The sequence below is a fragment of the Arvicanthis niloticus genome, chromosome 5, assembly GCF_011762505.2.
Source record: "Arvicanthis niloticus isolate mArvNil1 chromosome 5, mArvNil1.pat.X, whole genome shotgun sequence".
NCBI lineage: Eukaryota > Metazoa > Chordata > Mammalia > Rodentia > Muridae > Arvicanthis > Arvicanthis niloticus.
Window position 1 is genome coordinate 42,144,943 of NC_047662.1, and position 18,504 is coordinate 42,163,446.

The 18,504-nt window shown below is 44.7% G+C and overlaps 1 protein-coding gene across 1 annotated transcript; it reads right to left on the minus strand.

Annotated features, from left to right (window-relative positions):
* Positions 1–716: 716 nt before the first annotated feature.
* Coa7 (cytochrome c oxidase assembly factor 7) lies at positions 717–10,002 on the minus strand. Its single transcript, XM_034502974.2, has 3 exons — positions 9,864–10,002; positions 5,894–6,034; positions 717–1,308 (listed from the first exon to the last, which is right to left on the minus strand). The coding sequence occupies exons 1-3, from the start codon at positions 9,967–9,969 to the stop codon at positions 860–862; spliced, it is 696 nt and encodes a 231-aa protein (XP_034358865.1). The 5' UTR covers positions 9,970–10,002; the 3' UTR covers positions 717–859.
* Between the last annotated feature and the right edge of the window lie 8,502 nt (positions 10,003–18,504).

The window sequence follows — 18,504 nt, forward strand, 5'->3', positions numbered from 1 at the left end:
GGGCAGGGGCAGGGGCAGGGGCAGGGGCAGGGGCAGGGGCAGGGGCAGGGGCAGGGGCAGGGGCAGGGGCAGGGGCAGGGCAGGGCTAGGAGTTTAAGGCCAGCAGAAAGCAGCACAAGGGCCTGCTTTTTTTTTTTTTTTTTTTAAGAAAGCAGAAAGAAAAAGGCTCTGCTGAGTGGACAACTTCCTGTCATCCTGTCCCAAATTCCTAGCTGGAGCTGCTTCCAGAGTCATGTCTTCCCACGAGGAGCAGAGCCAGCTGAGAGGCTAGTTTTTAACTGCCAGTGATTTGTGTAGAGGAGGGGAGGCCTAGGTTTTGTCTCCTTTGTAAACAGCAAGGCTAATATAACCACCTCAACTTTCTTCAGCACAAGGCTCCTGATCCCTATAAATCTGCTGAAAGGTCTGACTGGATCGGCAAGGAGCCCACACCACACACCACAGTTGGGTTATGTAAGGCAGAGGGCGGCAGTCGTGACTGCCTCGCTGTTCTAAGACCTCTGTTATGCAAATTAGGACACTTTCTCATTTTCCAGCTCTTCAGACTAAAATGAGGATGGCTGATTCTTTTAGGCCCAAGGCTGCTAAGTTTCCCAACTTCTGTCTCCCCAACCCACCAAAAGTCTACAGCTCTGCAGTTTACTCCAATGTTTCACAGGTCCAGTTTAGAAACTAAGACACCCCCACCCCCCAGAAATGTAGGTGTCTTCACAGAGTACACACAAAAGATTATTTACTAAACACTTCCGGCCACTTCCAGCAGGTGATACTCTGGAGCAGATGGCACTGAGTGACCTCTGGGATGGGAGAAGAGCTGCCAGGGTGAAACCATCTGTTGTTGGAAGGGCGGGGCCACACATTACCCAAACGTTATAGGTTGGACGTTTTTCTGCTGTTCTTTGTGCAGCTGCCGGGCCCTATTTTTCAGCATTTCGGCCTTGGCCTCGTCCTTATCAACACCATCCCCCAGTTTGTACATGCGGCTGGCATTGGCACAGGCCCAGACATGGCCTAGGTCACAGGCCTTCATTGAATATTTACACGCCAGACCCATGTCCTTAGGAAAGCCAGGGGCACCCTGTAGAAACATGGCACTGAGGTTGAAGCAGCTGGCTGCATAGCCGCCATCACAGGCCCTGCTGTAGTAGTCCCTGGCCTTCCCCAGGTCAGGCTGGCCATCCTCATTGACCTGTCCGTCATGTGCCAATAGTCCAACGTTGTGACAGGATTCCACAGACTTCTTTCCTGGTTTCTCACAGGCCATCAGAAAGCAGGAAGAGGCAGCCTTTAGGTCCTGAGTCAGGCCACCTGCAAAGACAGAAAACAAAGAAAAAGTAAACTCAAGGGCTGGCCAGAAAGCCAGTGGGAGAGCTTTGTTTACCACACCAGAAAGTCTGGGTTCAATCCCCAGTCACCAGGGCTGAACCTTTGTTTCTAGACAAAGTTGGGAACAATCCCTGAGTCAAGTCCTTGTAAGCTAAAGAAACATGGAGGAGGGTAGCCAGTTAGGTGGCCATACACCATCTTACAGGGAAGCCAAGACAGGAAGAGACAGGTCAAATCAGAGCACCAGAGACTACCTCCTGGGGCTACAGTGAGAATAAAATAAGTAACTGAATATTTCTTAATCTAAACTTAGAGTTGGCCCTACATATTTATGAGTTCTGCATATGCAGATTCCATTAGTTAAAAACACTATTACAGCATTCAAACCAGACAGCAGCTGCAAATTTAACTAACCATGGACTGAAAATATTCAGGGAAAAAAACATGGCTGTGCTAAAAATGTATGGACTTTCCCCTGTCATTATTACGTGGTATGACAACTATTTACATTAGTGTTTATCCTGTCTTAAGTAACACAAACTAGAAATGATTTCAAGGGTATGGAAGGATGTGTATGTATTTATGTGAATACTCGGTGCACAAGGACCTGGAAAACCTGATCCTACAAAGAATTCTGATCCTACAAAGCTTCAGGAACTTCCCAGGGCAGACTTTTAGAAAACAAACAAAGTCCTTCGTGTAGTACACGCCTTTAATCTCAGCACTTGATATTCAAGAGGCAGGGAGATGTGAGTTCCCAGATCTACATAATAGAGAGAACTTGTCTCAAAACAAACAAACAAACAAACACAACAAAACAAAACCCCTAAAAAACTAAAAAAGGAAGGACTGACTCAGGAGCTGGGACTGGGGGCAAACATCTATAATCCTAGCACAAAGAAAGCAGAGGCAGAGAGAAAGTCTGAGATCACCTAAGCTATACAAGGTTGTCTGAAAAAAAAAAAAAAAAAAGTGGTGGTCATTTTTTCTTATTTATCCAGTCCTGGTATTTTGCTTATTCTTTTTGAAATAGAGTCTTATTACATGTGTCCATGTTAGCCTTGAAGTCTTGAGTGCTAGGGTTAGACAAGTGCTATAGTATCTGACAAGGACCAAAATTCAAGTCCTTTCTCCTTCGTGTGAGCCAAATTTAGGACTTCCTTCCTTCATTTTTTTTTTTAAACAAATTATCTATTTATTTTATGTATATGAGTACAGTGTAGCTGTCTTCAGACACACCAGAAGAGGGCATCAGATCTCATTACAGATGGTTGTGAGCCACCATGTGGTTGCTGGGAATTGAGCTAAAGACCTCTGGAAGAGCAGTCAGTGCTCTTAACTGCTGTGCCATCTCTCTGGTCCTAGACTTACTTCTAATAAACAGAACGTTGACAGAAATGAAAAAAAAAAAAAAAAAAGAAAGAAATGTGACTCTCCAACATAGACCATAAGACACTGCTGGGCTGGCAAGACAGCTGTCAGGTAAAGGTGCTGGCTATCAGGCCTGACCTCAGTTCAGTTCCTGGGACTGACATGGTAGGGAGAACTGACTCCTGCAAGTGCCCCTTCTGACCTTCACACATTTGCTATGGTACACACATGCCCACAGACACATAAAAAAAATGCTCATTTAAAAAAGGCATTGGATTCTCTTCTCTTTCTCTTATTCTTTTTAAGAAAGGATCTTTCTATTATATAGTTTTGGCTGTCCTGGAGCTTTCTTATGTAGCTCAGGTTAGCCTCAGAAGATATATACCTGTCTCTGGCTCCAAATGCTGGGACTGTTCAATGTTCTTTCCTTTTCTCTCCTTCCCCTCTTACTTTAATGAATACAGATGAGTGCCTGTATGTATGTCTTTGTATCACACGCATGCCTGTGGGGCTTTAGATACCAGAGAATTGAAGTTACAGAATGTTGTAACTGCTGTGTGGATACTGGGAAGGGAACCCGGCTCTCCTGGAAGAACAGCCTGGTGAACCACTGAACCAAATATTTTTGGATTCTCTTTACTGGGGTACCTACTCTGAAAACAGGTCAGGAGGAGACATGATCAAGAGTCCAGGAAGAGATGGAGAGCTCACAGTTGCTGGGATCTCCTGACAACAGCTGACAGGAGCCACGGCCTTGTCATCAGGCCTGTGAGTCAGTCAACATCTACATGGCAACTTCAATCAAGTCTTCCAACAACTACAGCAATGCCTCCCTGTCCAGGGTTTTGACCAAGACACCCAGCTAAACCAGCCCCAAACTCCTAACCCATAGAGAAGAGATAACTTGTTATCTGGCAAAAACTTAACATTATTTATGAGATAATTCCAATTAGGGCATGAGAAAAAATATAAAGGCTAATTACTCAACTCTTACTCTGTGCTCAGAATATTCTGATAGCTTTACTAATATTTCATTTTTAAATTTTATTTATTTTATACTAGTATTCTGTACTGTGAATATGTACGTGCACCTTTGTGTGTGCCCGGGGCCTGAGGAGGTCAGAAGTTGAGTCTCCTGGAACTAGAGTTACAAATGGTTGTGAACCTGGGTCCTCTGCCAGAACAAGTGCTCTTAACTGCTGAGCCATCTCTATAGCCCACATATTAATATCTTTACCTGAACTGCCCAAAGTAATTCCATTCTGTTGTAGCTTATCTCATTCCATCCAACTGCTCTCCAGCACACACCCCACCACATCCTGCTGAGCAGGCCATTCTCACACAGCTTCCGGAGGTCCATTGTTTTACAACAAAAACAAATTGTTTTAACAAACTGACCCCCCACCCCTACCCCATGCCTCTGGTGTGATATAATTATGATCTGGACTTTAGCAACCCACCCTGCTTCAATTCCGGTGGAGAGCTCTTTCTGGTGTGTGTCTGTTCTCAGCCACTGAAATAAAGAACTCTTTATTGGCCTTGTATTCTTGGTGGTCTGTAGTCTACTCAAGTGGGCATTTCATACCTATACTATCTATCTATCTATCTATCTATCTATCTATCTATCTATCTATCATCTGTCTGTCTGTCCATCCATGCAACCATCCATCTCTATCATCTATCTATACTATCTATCTATCATCCATCCATCCATCATCCAACCATCATCCATCCATCCAACCATCCATCCGTCTGTCCGTCCGTCCATCCATCCTTATAACAATTCTATGGAGCAAGAACTAGTTCTTTCATTATGTTTTTATTTTGAAATCTGAGACAGGATCTCAATCTGTAATACAACTAATTCTAGGCACTACTTCTCCCAGTTTACAGATGATAAAACTAGGACACAGTTAAAAATAACTAGCTAAGGCTAGGATGGCCACACCTAATCTGTAATTTCTCACTCAGCAAGCAGAGCCAAGAGGTTCCTGAACATTCCAGGACAATTTGGACTACAAACTGAAGTCTAGGCCAGTGTCTTAGATAGGGTTTCTGTTGGGTTTTGGACCCTGGGACAAGGGACTGAGGTGCATATTTTATATATCAAAGCAGACCTGGTTCCCAGGTTCTCCCTGCATCCCTCAGTCCCTACCTGGCATGTCTTGCCCCTAACCCTGAACTTTCCAGCCCAGAGGCTGGGTTGCCCTTGCCCCAGAGGCTCTTCCCCATATAATCCAGACATTTGGCCTTGCCAACCCCTTTTCCTTCTCTCCTCTCTCTGCACTTATGCCCTGTCTCTCTTTTGCTTCCCCCACCACTCATGGCGACTTCCCTGGTCTCAGTCCTGGGGGCCGGTGAACTCACCCAAGAGCAGCTTCCCAATAAACTTGCATTTAATATAATCTAATCTGGCTTGGACTGGCTCATTTCACTGGCGGAGAAATAACCTATCAGTTTCTATTGCTGTGCTGAAACACCATTACTGAAAGCAACTCGGGGAGGAAAAGGTTCATTTGGCTATACTTGCATAGTCCATTACTGAAGGAAGTCAGGACAGGAACTCAAGCAGGACAAAAACCTAGAGGCTTGCTCCCCTCTGGTTTGCTCAGACTGCTTCTTAGAGAACCCAGGACCGCCGCCCAAGGATGGCACCACCCACAATGGGCTGGATCTTTCCACATCTATACTAATTAAGAAAATGCCCTACAGGGCTGCCTACAGCCTGATCTAATGGAGGCATTTTTTTCATCTGGGGCTCCCTCCTTTCAGATGACTCAAGCCAGCACAGCCAATAAAGCTAAGGTAAAACTCTGCTCTTGAAAAAAAAGAAAACAATGAGCTGGACCTAATGGTGCACACCTTTAAATCCAGCACTCAAGAGCTAGAGGCAGATGGAGCTCTGTTGAATTTGAGGACAGCCTGGACTATATAAAGATCTTCTGTTATCCTATGATCTTCACATGTAAGGCATAGTACACACCTGCCCCACACCAAAATAAGTAAATGTAATCTAAAAAAAAAATTTTTTTAAGGAAAAAAAAAAAAATGAACTAGCCAAGGACCTACAATGTGCAAACAGGAACCCCAAAGGTTGCTTCACTTGAAGGACCCTGTACTCCCACCACCTCTCTGCTGAACCCCTGCCTGCACTGCCCACGACAGTCCCCCATGCCTGTGAAGCCCTGCAGCTCACCCTTTCCAGTCACGTGATAGGCCCCCAGCTTGTAGCAGCTGTCAGCATGCCCGTACTTCTCACAATTGAACTTCAGCACCTTTGCGGCTTCATCAAAATTCTTTTGGATTCCTTCCAGATAGTCCACCAGCCGATAGCAACCTAGAGAAAAGGGAAGAGGTAATCATGTCAGCAGCTGCTGTTCAAGAGGCCCAGGTACAAGCAGATCAAGTCTAACTCTCAAATGTGCCAATCAGACTTAGCACAGAAATGAAGCGTCCAGCCTTCTTTAAAGGGCACATGTCTCTTGCTGCCCAGCAATATACAGATCAGGAAGACTAACCTCAACAATGGCTCTACCACTGCCAGAGCATCTGATCCCTGTCAGCCTGGCCTAAACACTGCTGACTTCCACTGACTGACACTTCAGTAGCTTCGGATCCTCTCTGCAAGTTCTGTAATAAAAACACTAAAACCTAAAAGAGTCTGTGGATGCCTTTTGCAGCAGAAAACCAGAAATGAGATAACTACCTTACTCCCTGGCCTGGGGAAACCCGAAGCCCAGAAGATAGAAGTGGAAGCTAGCCGGATGTGGTGGCGCACACCTTTAACCCCAGCACTTGGGAGGCAGGGGCAGGCGGATTTCTGAGTTCGAAGCCAGCCTGGTCTACAGAATGAGTTCCAAGACAGCCGGGGCTACACAGAGAAACCCTGTCTTAAAAAAAAAAAAAAAAAAAAAAAGAAAGAAAGAAAAGAAAAGTGGAAGCTATCAAAGCAGTGGGAATAGGTTTCCTGTACCTGGGATGTCCAGTGCTAGCCAGCCTCTCAGCATTCCCAGCAACATCCAAGGGCATTCTCATTCATTTTCAGTCATCAACTATTTGAACACATATATACACTAGCTCATGGATGAAAATAAATGGCACATACACAGCTATTGGGAATGTTGTCATTTGCCCTCCTAATATTTATTTATACGCTTAAGCCAGGCATGCAAGTACACGCCTATGGTGCCAGCACTCCCAAGGCGGAGACAAGATAAGGAGTTCAAAGTCAACCTTCAGGACCCTGTGAAAGAGTACAGCTCAGGTAGGTTAGGAGAGGAGGAAATACAACAACAGGGAAGCAGTGTTTTCCAACACTAGGTTATAACTGAAATAAGACACGGCGATGAGAACGTTTATTGTACGTCTTATGTTTAACATAGTTTGGGCAACAAGGAAGGTCCCACCAAGGACTGTGATAGCTGAGTTGAGACTTGAGTATGAAGAAAGCACTAGCTACTTAAGGACTTCGGGGCTGGAGGTGTTGCTCCAAGACAAAGCAAAGTACAAGGCCCTGGGTGGCTCCATCCCTATCGCATCAAGACAAGGAAATGGAAAGAGCCCAGAGGTCCCGGAGAAAGAGCATGTAGACAGCCAGGTGGAAGAGGAAATGAACATGGCACAAATATGCTAAGAGGCTGAGTTAAGGAGGTATGGGGTAGGAAGGCAAGAACCTAGAAAACACCCAAAGAAATTAGTGGGTGTTTTAGTGCTGGGCCTCTATAATCGGCATGCCACTATAAAGCATGGAAGGGTTTTTAAGGAGTGCACAAGTGGGGCTGGAGGTGTGTATAGCTAAGTGGCACAGTCCTTGCCTAGAGTTTGGGAGGTCTTTGGTTCAATCCCAATCCCCACAATGAAAAACAATACACTGATTGATTGATTTGAGACAGGGTCTTATATAACATAGGTTGGACCAGAACTCACTATGTAGCTAAGGATGTCCCTGATCCTCCCGCCTCTACCTCCTTGAGTGCTAGAATCACACACTGTACTGGCTGGTTTTGTGCATCAACTTGACACAAGCTGGAGTTATCAGAGAAAGAGCTTGAGGAAATGCCTCCATGAGATCCAGCTGTAAAGTATATTCTCAATTAATGATCAAGGGTGGGTGGGCCCCTTGTGGGTGGTGCCATCCCTGGGCTAGTGGTCCTGGGTTTTATAAGAAAGCAAGCCAGTAAGTAAAATCCCTCCATGGTCTCTGCATCAGTTTCTGCTTTCTGACCTGCCTGAGTTCCAGTCCTGACTTCCTTTGGTGATAAACAGCAATGTGCAAACCTATGCAAATAAACCCTTTCCTCCCCAACTTGCTTCTTGGTCATGATGTTTGTGTAGGAATAGAAACCCTAAGACACGCACCAAGCATGTGCAGCCATATGCAGTCTGAGCCAGGAATAGTATCAGGGCCTCATGTACACTAGGTAGCACTCTACCAACAGACCTACAACCCCAGCCCTCAGCCAGTTCTCACACGGCTGTCCTCCACGTAACTCACATCAACTACCATAAACTCCTCAAACATGCCTACAGAATCAGGTCTAACTTCCTTGCTTAGAAGGCAAGGTACACTGCAGTCCAGGCTCCCTGTACAAACTTAATTCTGAAACTGGAGCTAGAGCTCGGTGGTAGAAAACTTACCCACTACACTCACAAGCCTTGGGTTTGAGCCTTAGGACTGCAAAACAACAAAATTTCATTTGACTTGATTCTGAGCAATCCTGAATTCAACCTTCCTCTCTCTCCCCACTGACTACACAGCTCACCGCTGTGGACTATGCCCAACCACCGTGGTCCTCAGAGACCAGAGGGTCAATTCCTCTGAAATTCCTCCTCACCTGGGACATGGACTAGCTCCCAAAGAATAATCCTAGGTTCCTCATCCAGAGTCACGCTATAGTGGACTAATGTTGAGAAAAAGCAAGTCGTTTCTTGGGAACTAGACTGTGAGCTACTGGAAAGGAGGGCCAGAGACATCTTCCTTCTTTTCCCTTAAATAAATCAATAGGAGAACAACCCATAGACACTGGACGCTTCTCTGGGTATTGGTCACCCATACACTCTACCTCCTCACTGCACACAAGAGGCCATTTCTGCCTCTGACCTTTTCATTACCTCTGCCTGGCAAAGACTTACAATGGTTCCTTTCCTCCTTCAAAGCTTTATTCAGAAGCCATGCCATTGGGCAGTGCCCATCACTCGGTTCTTTTATTCTATTACACTTACCTTAAAAAAATTGAATTTTGTGCTGGGTGGTGGTCCACACCTTCCAACACTTGGAGACAGAGGCTGGCAGATATCTGAGTTGCAGGTTAGCCTGGTTGACAGAGGGGAGTTCCAGGACAGCCAGGACTACACAAAGAATTATGCCTCAAAATAAATAAATAAATAAACAAATAAATTGTTAACAGGCCTGTGGCTCACACCAAAAACTCAGGAGACAGGGGAAGGCAGTTCTGAGTCCAAGGCCAGCATGGTCTACACTGCAAGTTTTAGGCCAGGCAAGGCTACATAATGACAGTCTCAAAAATTTTTTTTAATTTTATTATTTTAAATTATGAATATGTGTGTATATGAGCATGTGGTGTGGAGGCAGCTGAGGCCAGAGGCACTGGATCTCCTAGAACTGCAGTTACAGATGCGTATAAAGTGCCCCACGAGGGTGCTGCGTTCTGAACTCCGGTCCTCTTGCAAAAGCAGTATGGGTTTCTAACTGCTGGACCACCACTCCAGTCTCCCTCTCCAATTACTTTTTTAGGACCAGGTTTTGCTATGTAGTCCAGGCTGGTCCTTAACTCCTGAGTTCTAAGTGATCCTCCTTCCTCAGCCTCCCGAACGCTAGAATTACAGGTGCATGACGCCAAGTCTGGTTCACATTTACTACTATCGCATATTTCACTTATTTCCTGCAAGTTAACCGATTCCCTCAAAGATGTGTACACTGAGGTTCCATATCACCGTCACACCTCCAGTCCTAGCACACTCAGGATCTAGCCTGACGGCTCTGCCCTCCGCAGCAGGCACCGCCCCCGGGGCACTACAACTCCCCGCCCACAGGCCGGTAGTGTCCCGACACCGTCCTTAGGCGTCCTCAGCCCGCCACGTGACTACGTCTGCACCCCACGCTCGCGCCCCTCCCTTTTGTCCCAAGCTGCAGGGTTGGCGCTCACCCTCCGGGTCCTTCTCGCGGTAGCATTGGTAGTGACATTCCACCTCCATGTTCTCCAGGAAGGACTTCACCTGCTCCTCGTCCTGGAAGTCAACCAAGCCCGCCATGACTCCCACAAATCGCGTTGTGGCTCCGCCCTCAGTCACGTGAGCCAGCCCAGGGGTGGGGCAGGCAGGCGCCGTGCGTGACGTCAGCGCTCCGCAATACCGAGGCGGTGGGGACGAGACGGCTACCGCTTCGCAACAACCTTTGCGGTAGTCGCGTTTTCCCCAGGCTTTGGTTCATCTTTTTGGACAGCCTTCTCCCAGGTTTCTGCTTCGGCTTATCAGAGCGAACACCGCCCCTTAATGGTTTTCTCCCTGTAGTCGGGATCAGCCAAGCGTTCTTCAGTCCCGGTTCTAAAGCCGACACAGCCGGGAGCTCCGGTCCCTGCCTTCACAAAGTTCACAGCGTTGGGCTGGAGCTCACCAAGTGCTCTGCAGCATCGTAAAACAGAGCTTGAAATGTATCGGGAAAGTATTCGTTTATTAGGGCAGCAAGCATTTTGAATACCTTGTGTGTCCCATATATGGCCGGAACAACCGAAATAAATCGATGCAATTGCCACGGGATGCCCTTATCTCTATATTCTTTGTAGACCATCAAGATCACCAATAATAATGTGGCCGCGAGTTATGATTAGAACACGTCAGCGGTCGAGATAATACTGAGTGACAACATGGCGGTGATAGCTAGTGTTAGGACAGCAGCATGGCTGATTGAAGCCAAGGAACGCTACGAAGTCACATGATGCAACAGATCTAACAGAAGAGGTTTACTGGGGCATGGGGAAAGGGAAAGCACATGATCTGTTTTACTTCAAAGCTTCAGTAAAATTGACATTTCAAGGTGGTGTGCTACTTTTATGTATGGCTTTTCTTGTTTTTTTTTCTTCGATAGAATCTCAATTGAGACAATCCTCCCCGCTCAGCCTTCTGGGTACTAGTACAGATACAAGCTACCTTTTTATCTTGTTTGTATCCGTAGTCACTAGAGGGAGCCCTTAGGATGCATTCTCCAGGATGGGAAGGCCTGCCCTTTAGTTTTGAGCCTTCCTCCTTAACCTACTCCAACCCAATACATCTAGAAGCTTACTTGATTTGTTCTGTATAATTGAGACAGACTGACTCCATGACAGGTTTCAAATTGGAGTTCAGGAGACTAGACCTAAATCTCTGTTTCCAGGAACTGGACAAGTCCAGGCCTCAAGAAGATGCCCGCCACCTCGCCTGAGGCAAGGACAATGAGTCAGCAGCACTTTCCAGACTTGAACAACAGTTTCCAGATTTCCCCAACAACAGTTTCCAGCCCCCTCCCCCCAGACCCCCAAAATGGTTCAGGATGTCCCTAGAGATCGAGCGAACAAATTTAGATAGAGGTCACTTATCCCTTCCCAGAATTTCCCTCAAGTGCTTTAAATCAGGCCTGTAAGCTCACTTTGTGGTCTCCATCTTTGTAGATGGTCCAGCATGCCGTACTTCTGCAGAATAAAACACTCCTTGTGTTTACAAACGATTTGAGTCCAGGGTATCATTCTTCAGCAAATCATGGAGCCTTACATAATATAAAGTGGAAACTTGAGGGTTCTTTGGAAAATCAGTGGTATGGGATGGTGTTTTGCTGGGGCAAACAAATGAAGGAATATTTTCCTGAAGCGGACACAAGAAAGGATGTTCTGCTAAAGCAGATGCACAAAAGGACACATGATGGAGTCTTCGATAACAACACACCTGTATTGGTCCTCCTTACATAGTGTAGTTGAGCTCCATTTGTCAGGACTACATAGAAAGACATGCACCAAAAAGCTTGTGGTGTGCTGTGCCTTCTGCTGCTTCCTCGGACTTGGGCTGACTGGTAGAGTGATGTCAGCTGAGACAGACTCACATGCTAAGGCAAGACCCGTGGAGGACACGTGATGTTTGGAGAGAGTATAAATAGGACTCAATGGATTGTGGGAGGGCTTGCTTGTAGATCTGGCTCTGCATCACTTCCTGATCTTACATCTTTGCTGATCTTCATTGAGAGAGTCACTGCAAAGAACTTCTGGCGTTCCTGTTGTCCCTGGTCCCTCCTGCTGACTTGTGTTGATTTGTCTGAGGCCTGGCTGTCTCAGCTAGGTTGTGCCATCTCTGCTGATGGTGTTTGTTCTACCAAACTGGACTGCTGAATATTCATGGAGTATTTGTAAGTGGATTGAGCTGCCGCTGCTGACCTGTGAACTGAACTGCTGATTTCCTGACTACACAGAAAGGATTTGCTCCAAAAAACAATTTCTAAACAGATCTACTTCCCCTGTATCCTTTCTTTTCCACTACCTCTGGTAGATGGTGGGCTAAAAGGGAGGTTAAAGCGTTTAAGAACCATCATTAAAAGTAACCACTGAAAAAATTAAAGCTACAGTATTGTGAAAGGACTGGCTTGGGAGGGGAGACAGATCTTAGTTGAGAATCACTACCTCATTCTGAGATTGGAGCTCTTGCCCAGCATGCTCAAGGTTCTAGGTTCAATCCCCAGTGCTGGATGAGGAGGAGAAGAAAAAGAAGAGGAAGAGGAGGAGCCAGTGAGATGTCTCAGAAGGGTAAAGGTACTTTCCACCAAGCTTAGCAATGTGAGTTCAAACCACAGGGTTCTCATAGTGAAGGAGAGAACTGAAACCTATTAGTTGTCTCCAAGATCATCCTTGATTACATACTAAATTGAGGCAAACCTTAGTTAAGTAGTGAGACCTAATCTCAAAACAACAGCAATAACAACAAACAAAACTAGAGGGAAGAAAAGTAATAATTCCAGTGCTATATTTATTAAATTGTGAGCCTAGGCCTCATTTCTATTCTATAAGTACAAATCTTCTTCCTCCTGTCGATGTAACTTAAAAAAAAAAATCTGTGCATGCCTTGTACTTAGCATGGTGCCTGGTTCAAAATAATGACTGTTGCAGAAATGTTTCTTGCCATGCCTGAAACGACATAAGAGCCTGTGTTCCACCAGACTGATTTCTGTCTCTTCTGCTGGTGAGAGGGTCAAGAAAGAGGACGGGGCTGTAGTATGGCTCAGTGGCAGAGCGTTTGACTTGCACGTGCAAGGCCTCAGGGTGGATGCCCAACACTATGAGAAAATAAAATTAAAATAGAATAGTGTTCAGTGAGATGCTACAGATAATTAAAGTCAAGGAGTGGCCACAAGTACTGCTTTTCTCTTAGTCTATGTATGGAGTTCCAACTGCAGTGGAACTACTGAGCAGTAGAGGGCAGTAGAGGAACGGTAAACAAAGGAGCCACCAGGACATACACAAAGTCTCATCTCAATGTGCTTTCATTGTTTTGTTTTTGAGACAGGGTTTCACTGTGTAGGCCTTACTGGCCTAGAACTCACTGACTGTAGACAAAGCTGGCCTGGAATGCACAGAGAATCCACCTGCCTCTACCTCTCCAGTGCTGGGATCAAAAGCATGTACCACCACACCTGGACACAAATGTTTAAAAAAATAAATCTAAGATCTTAAGAAAAACAAAACAAAATATAACATCAATAAGCTGATGCTTTGTTTTATGAAGTTCTCTCTTTATCTCTGTAGTCATTTTGTTTCCTCTGTTCTCTGGTGCTAAGATGAAACCCAGAGTCTGACATTCTAGGAATGTGCTCTCCCACTGGGATATACCCAGATCCTGTATTCTTACAAATAAATATGCATACTTTGTAAATGTCTCAGTCGCACAAAGATCACATTGATCTGTGTTTATCATAAATTAATCTCTTGTTTTTCATGCAATAATTCTTTTCTATAAGGTAGCAGGCATGCTTCCAACTGTCGTAGATAAACTGAGGTCACAGAAGTGATTCTCCATAAAACACAGGACTAGGAGCTTTTCTAGTCCTGTGGTTGAGGGAAGAGTTCAAAAAACTAGGTTTCAAGCAAAGCAAGCAACTCTCAGAAAAGGAAAAGCATCGGTTAATACACATGATAAGCTCTTATTCTTTTATTTTTAATTTATTAAAAATAAATTTAAAAACAATACATTTATTTATTTACCTTAGGTATATGAGTACACTTCAGACACATCAGAAGAGGGCATCAGATCCCATTGCAGATGGTTGTGAGCCACCATGTGGTTGCTGGGAATTGAACTCAGGACCTCTGGAAGAGCAGTCAGTGCTCTTAACTGCTGAGCCATCTCTTCAGCCCCCACATTCTTATTCTTAATGATGAAAGGACAGCCAATCTAAAAACAGTGTGGAAAACCCCAGCAGGGCGGTGGTGGCGCACGCCTTTAATCCCAGCACTTGGGAGGCAGAGGCAGGCAGATTTCTGAGTTCAAGGCCAGCCTGGTCTACAGAGTGAGTTCCAGGACAGCCAGGGCTACACAGAGAAACCCTGTCTCGAAAAACATATATATATATATGTTTTTATATATATATATAATCTGTTAGAGAACTTGCCTGGTACCCGGGCTCAGTCTTCATCACCTCATAAGAGGCATGGTGCAATCCTAGCACTTATGAGGTGGAAGCAAGAGGGTCAGGGTTCAAGGTCATCCTCAGCTGCCTATCAAGTGCTAGGCCAGCCAGAGTTTTCCTGGAAATCTTCTGTAGACCAGGCTGGCCTTGAACTCAGAGATCTGCCTACCTCTGCCTCCAAATGTTGGGATTAAAGGCATGTGTCACTATGCCCAGCTGAGACCCTTTCCTTAAAAATTAATTTCATAAAAACAGATTGGGAAAAAATAAAAAAATTAATTTCAGTCAGGCATAATGACACATTTATATTTAGGTGGCTGAGACAGGAAGACAGCTGTATGTTAAAGGCCAACCTGGGCTACATAACAAGATTGCCTTTGTTGGGGATCAGGAATCACCATACAAACCATACAAACACTGTTCTCAGTAAAGCAAGAATAGTTTATTGAATGCACACCCCCAAACTGAATGTTTGGGGAATGTTCAGGACCACAAAAAGGAGTTGGGAGCCTAATTTTGTGGTATGAGTCTGTTCTCAGGGCAGGTTTATAAAGGAGAAATAAAACCACACCGAGTTCATACGCAGGTGCAGGAAGTGCTGCCTGGTAGTTGGCTCTGGCTCAAGCCATTTTAGACAGAACAGTTCCTATTGACCTTTGATTTTTACGGGCACTACATGAAGCTTTGTGAAGTTTCTTAAGATTTACAAACCTCTTACAGAATCCAACAGGGTATGTGGTTAGCACAAACCTGCTCTGAGTCAAGTTATTTTTCTGTGTCAGTGACTGGCAGGCAATTTATAGCCATAATATGAAATAGCTAGCAGGTGTGAAACAAAATGGCAACATATATGTTGGGGTCGGGAGGAGACCTCAGCACCTTAAGTAAGAAACTAGACCTAAAAAGTAAAGTTAAATAAATGAAACTCTGGGAATTGAGACTTACTGAGTAGAGTGCTTGCTTGGCAGATGCAAGGCTCTGATTGGTTCTCTGGCTCTATAAAGAAAAAAAAAATACACATGGGGGAAAATATACAGAACTCTGAATAATAGTTCCCGTGAGTTAGCACAGAGTGTGGGAATAGTGCACAAGAGAATTCAGTGTTTGTGTTCCATAGTTTTTTTTTTTATTCAGATCCTGTACTGGGGCTGGGGATATAGCTCACTTAGCTGAGTACTCACTAACACCCTGGAACGTATTCAGTCCCCAGCACCTACTGAAGTGGGCACAGATGCATGCCTATAATCCTAGTACTGGTGACAGAGGCAGGAGAATCAGAGGCTTATAGTCATGAGACCCTATCTAAAAAAAATCAGGTTATGGGGGCTGGAGAGATGGCTCAGTGGTTAAGAGCACTGACTGCTCATCCACAGGACCTGGGTTCAATTCCCAGTTCCCACCTGTTTGTAACTCCTTGTTCCAGGGAACCTAACCCCTTCACAAAGCTATACTTGCAGGCAAAATACCAATGCACATAAAATAAAAATAATAAAAAAAAATCAGGTTACCTATATAAGCAGATAAAATAGTGAGAGCACTTGCTAAAACCATGCCATCGAGGCTGGAGAGATGGCTCAGTGGTTATGAACATTTGTGGCTCATGAAAGGCTCCATCCTGAGGAGCTAAGTTCACATCCCAACACCTATCCTGGGCAGCTCACCTTAACTCTAGCCCCATGAGACTCGGTGCTGTCTTCTGACCTCCTTGGGCACTGGCACTTATCTGCATATATTCACACACATGTACAAGCATACAAGAAATAAAAAGAATAGATAAATCCTTTTTTAAATGCCCTCTTCCTTTCTTCCTTCTTTCCTTCCTCCTTTCCTTCTTTCTTTTGGTCTGGTTCTGTTCTTTTTTTTTTTTTTTTTTTTGAGACAGTGTTTCTCTGTGTAGCCCTGGCTGTCCTGGAATTTATTCTGTAGACCAGGCTGATCTCCAACTAGGAGATCTACTGACTGCCTCCCAAGAGCTGGGATCAAAGGAGTGCACCACTAGGGCCCAGCTCAATCATTTTCTTTCTTTTTTCTTTAATGTGTGTGGCTGTTTTGTATTAAAGTATGTCTGTGTGCCACCTGTGTGCCTGGTACCCAGAAGAGAGAGAGACAGTTTCTGATTACTTGGAACTGGAGTTGCAGATTGTGTCGGGCCACTATGCAGTTGCTGGGAATCAAATCAGGGTCCTCTGGAAGAGCAGCCAGAGTTCTTAGCTGCTGAACCAACTTTTCAGGTCTCTATATTTAGTCTTCTGAGCTATTTCAGGAGAAGCATTGATATCTGCTTTCTGTTGGTGTCCTAGTTAGGGTTTCTATTGCTGTGATGAAACACCATGACAAAAAACAAGTTGAGGCCATGAAGGAGTGCTGCTTACTGGCTTGCTCCTCACAGTTCATTTAGTTTGATTTCTTATAGAATCCAGGACCATCAGCCCAGGAATGACCCCATGCACAATGGCCTGGGCCCCTCTGCCATTAATCACCAATTAAGAAAATGCCTTACAGGCTTACTTACAGCTCAATCTTACATAGGCATTTTCTCAGTTCAGATTCTCCCCTCTGAGATGATTCTAGCATCTGTCAAGTCAGCATAAAATTAGCCAGCACAGTTGGAGTGTGTTGCTTTTTGTTTGTTTCATTGATTGGTTTTTGTAACAGTCGTATTTATCTCAGACTGGCCTCAAATTCATATATGAGACTCTGATCCTCCTCCAGCCTCTACCTATGGAGTATATCACTATACCAAGGGATCTAACCCAGTCCTTCATGCATGTTAGACAGGCACTCTGCTTGGTGTCTGTTCATTGATTCTTTCAGGCTGTTGCATAAAGGAGTTACACTAGTCCAAGAACATTATACAAGCTTTGAGGTTTTTAAACCCGTGACATAGGACAGAAGGGATATTCTACTCATTGCAAGGAATCATCACTGAAACTTCAGAGAGTCATAAGCATTTGGAAACTCATTAACAGTTGGAGTATGTTGCTTTTTGTTTGTTTCATTGATTGATTGATTGGTTTTTGAGACAGTTGCATTTATAAATGCAATATAATCAGCTGATTGTCCTTAGTCTATGCACCCTATCAGGGGTTGTCATATGTTCTTACTCTGGTCATCCTGTAGCTGAATTACTTCATATTCTAGAGGCTCAATTACAGCATCATTGCAGGCAAATTCATTCCTAAATGCCTTCAGTAGTTTCTTTTTATGGTAACTATTGGTGGACCCTTGAAAAGCAGTAAGAGTCTTTGTTGAATTGTTTTTTTTTTTTTTTTTTTTTGTTTTTTTGTTTTTGTTTTTGTTTTTTGGTTTTTGGTTTTTGGTTTTCCGAGACAGGGTTTCTCTGTGTAGCCCTGGCTGTCCTGGAACTCACTCTGTAGACCAGGCTGCCTCGAACTCAGAAATCCGCCTGCCTCTGCCTCCCAAGTGCTGGGATTAAAGGCGTGTGTCACCACCGCCCGGCTCTGTTGAATTGTTGATATATGGATAGAATCCTCCCTCAGTGCTGGCGGGAAGCAGGTCATCACCCTTACTTTCATCATCAAAGGGGTCCAAGGGATGTAAGTTCTGAGTAGTGGACATTCAGTATGATCCCTTTTCACGGTGGAATGGCCAGTGGCGGGCGGCTGTCTGTGTGTGGGGAAGTGAGAGAACTCCAGGAGGAGGCAGCTGAGGACTCGAAGGTGGGTCAGCAACTCTTTTTTATTTTTATTTTTATTTTTATTTTTATTTATTTATTTATTTATTTATTTGGTTTTTCGAGACAGGGTTTCTCTGTGTAGTCCTGGTTGCCCTGGAACTCACTCTGTAGACCAGGCTGGCCTCGAACTCAGAAATCCACCTGTCTCTGCCTCCCAAGTGCTGGGATTAAAGGCGTGTGCCACCACCGCCTGGCCTTTTTATTGCATTTAATTTAGTGCATTTATCTATTTACTTGTGTGTGTGTATGCACCTGTGTGCAAGCCCAGAGAACTTTGAGTAGTATTCTCTAGTATCAGCTGAAGTTTTGTTGTTGTTTTTTATTTATACTTAAAAAACTAATTTTATGTTTATGAATGTGTGGCCTACATGTATGTGTTTGTACCAGGTGCATGGCTGGTGCCTGCAGACATCAGACAACAAGTCTCCTGGAGCTGTAGTTACAGGCAGTA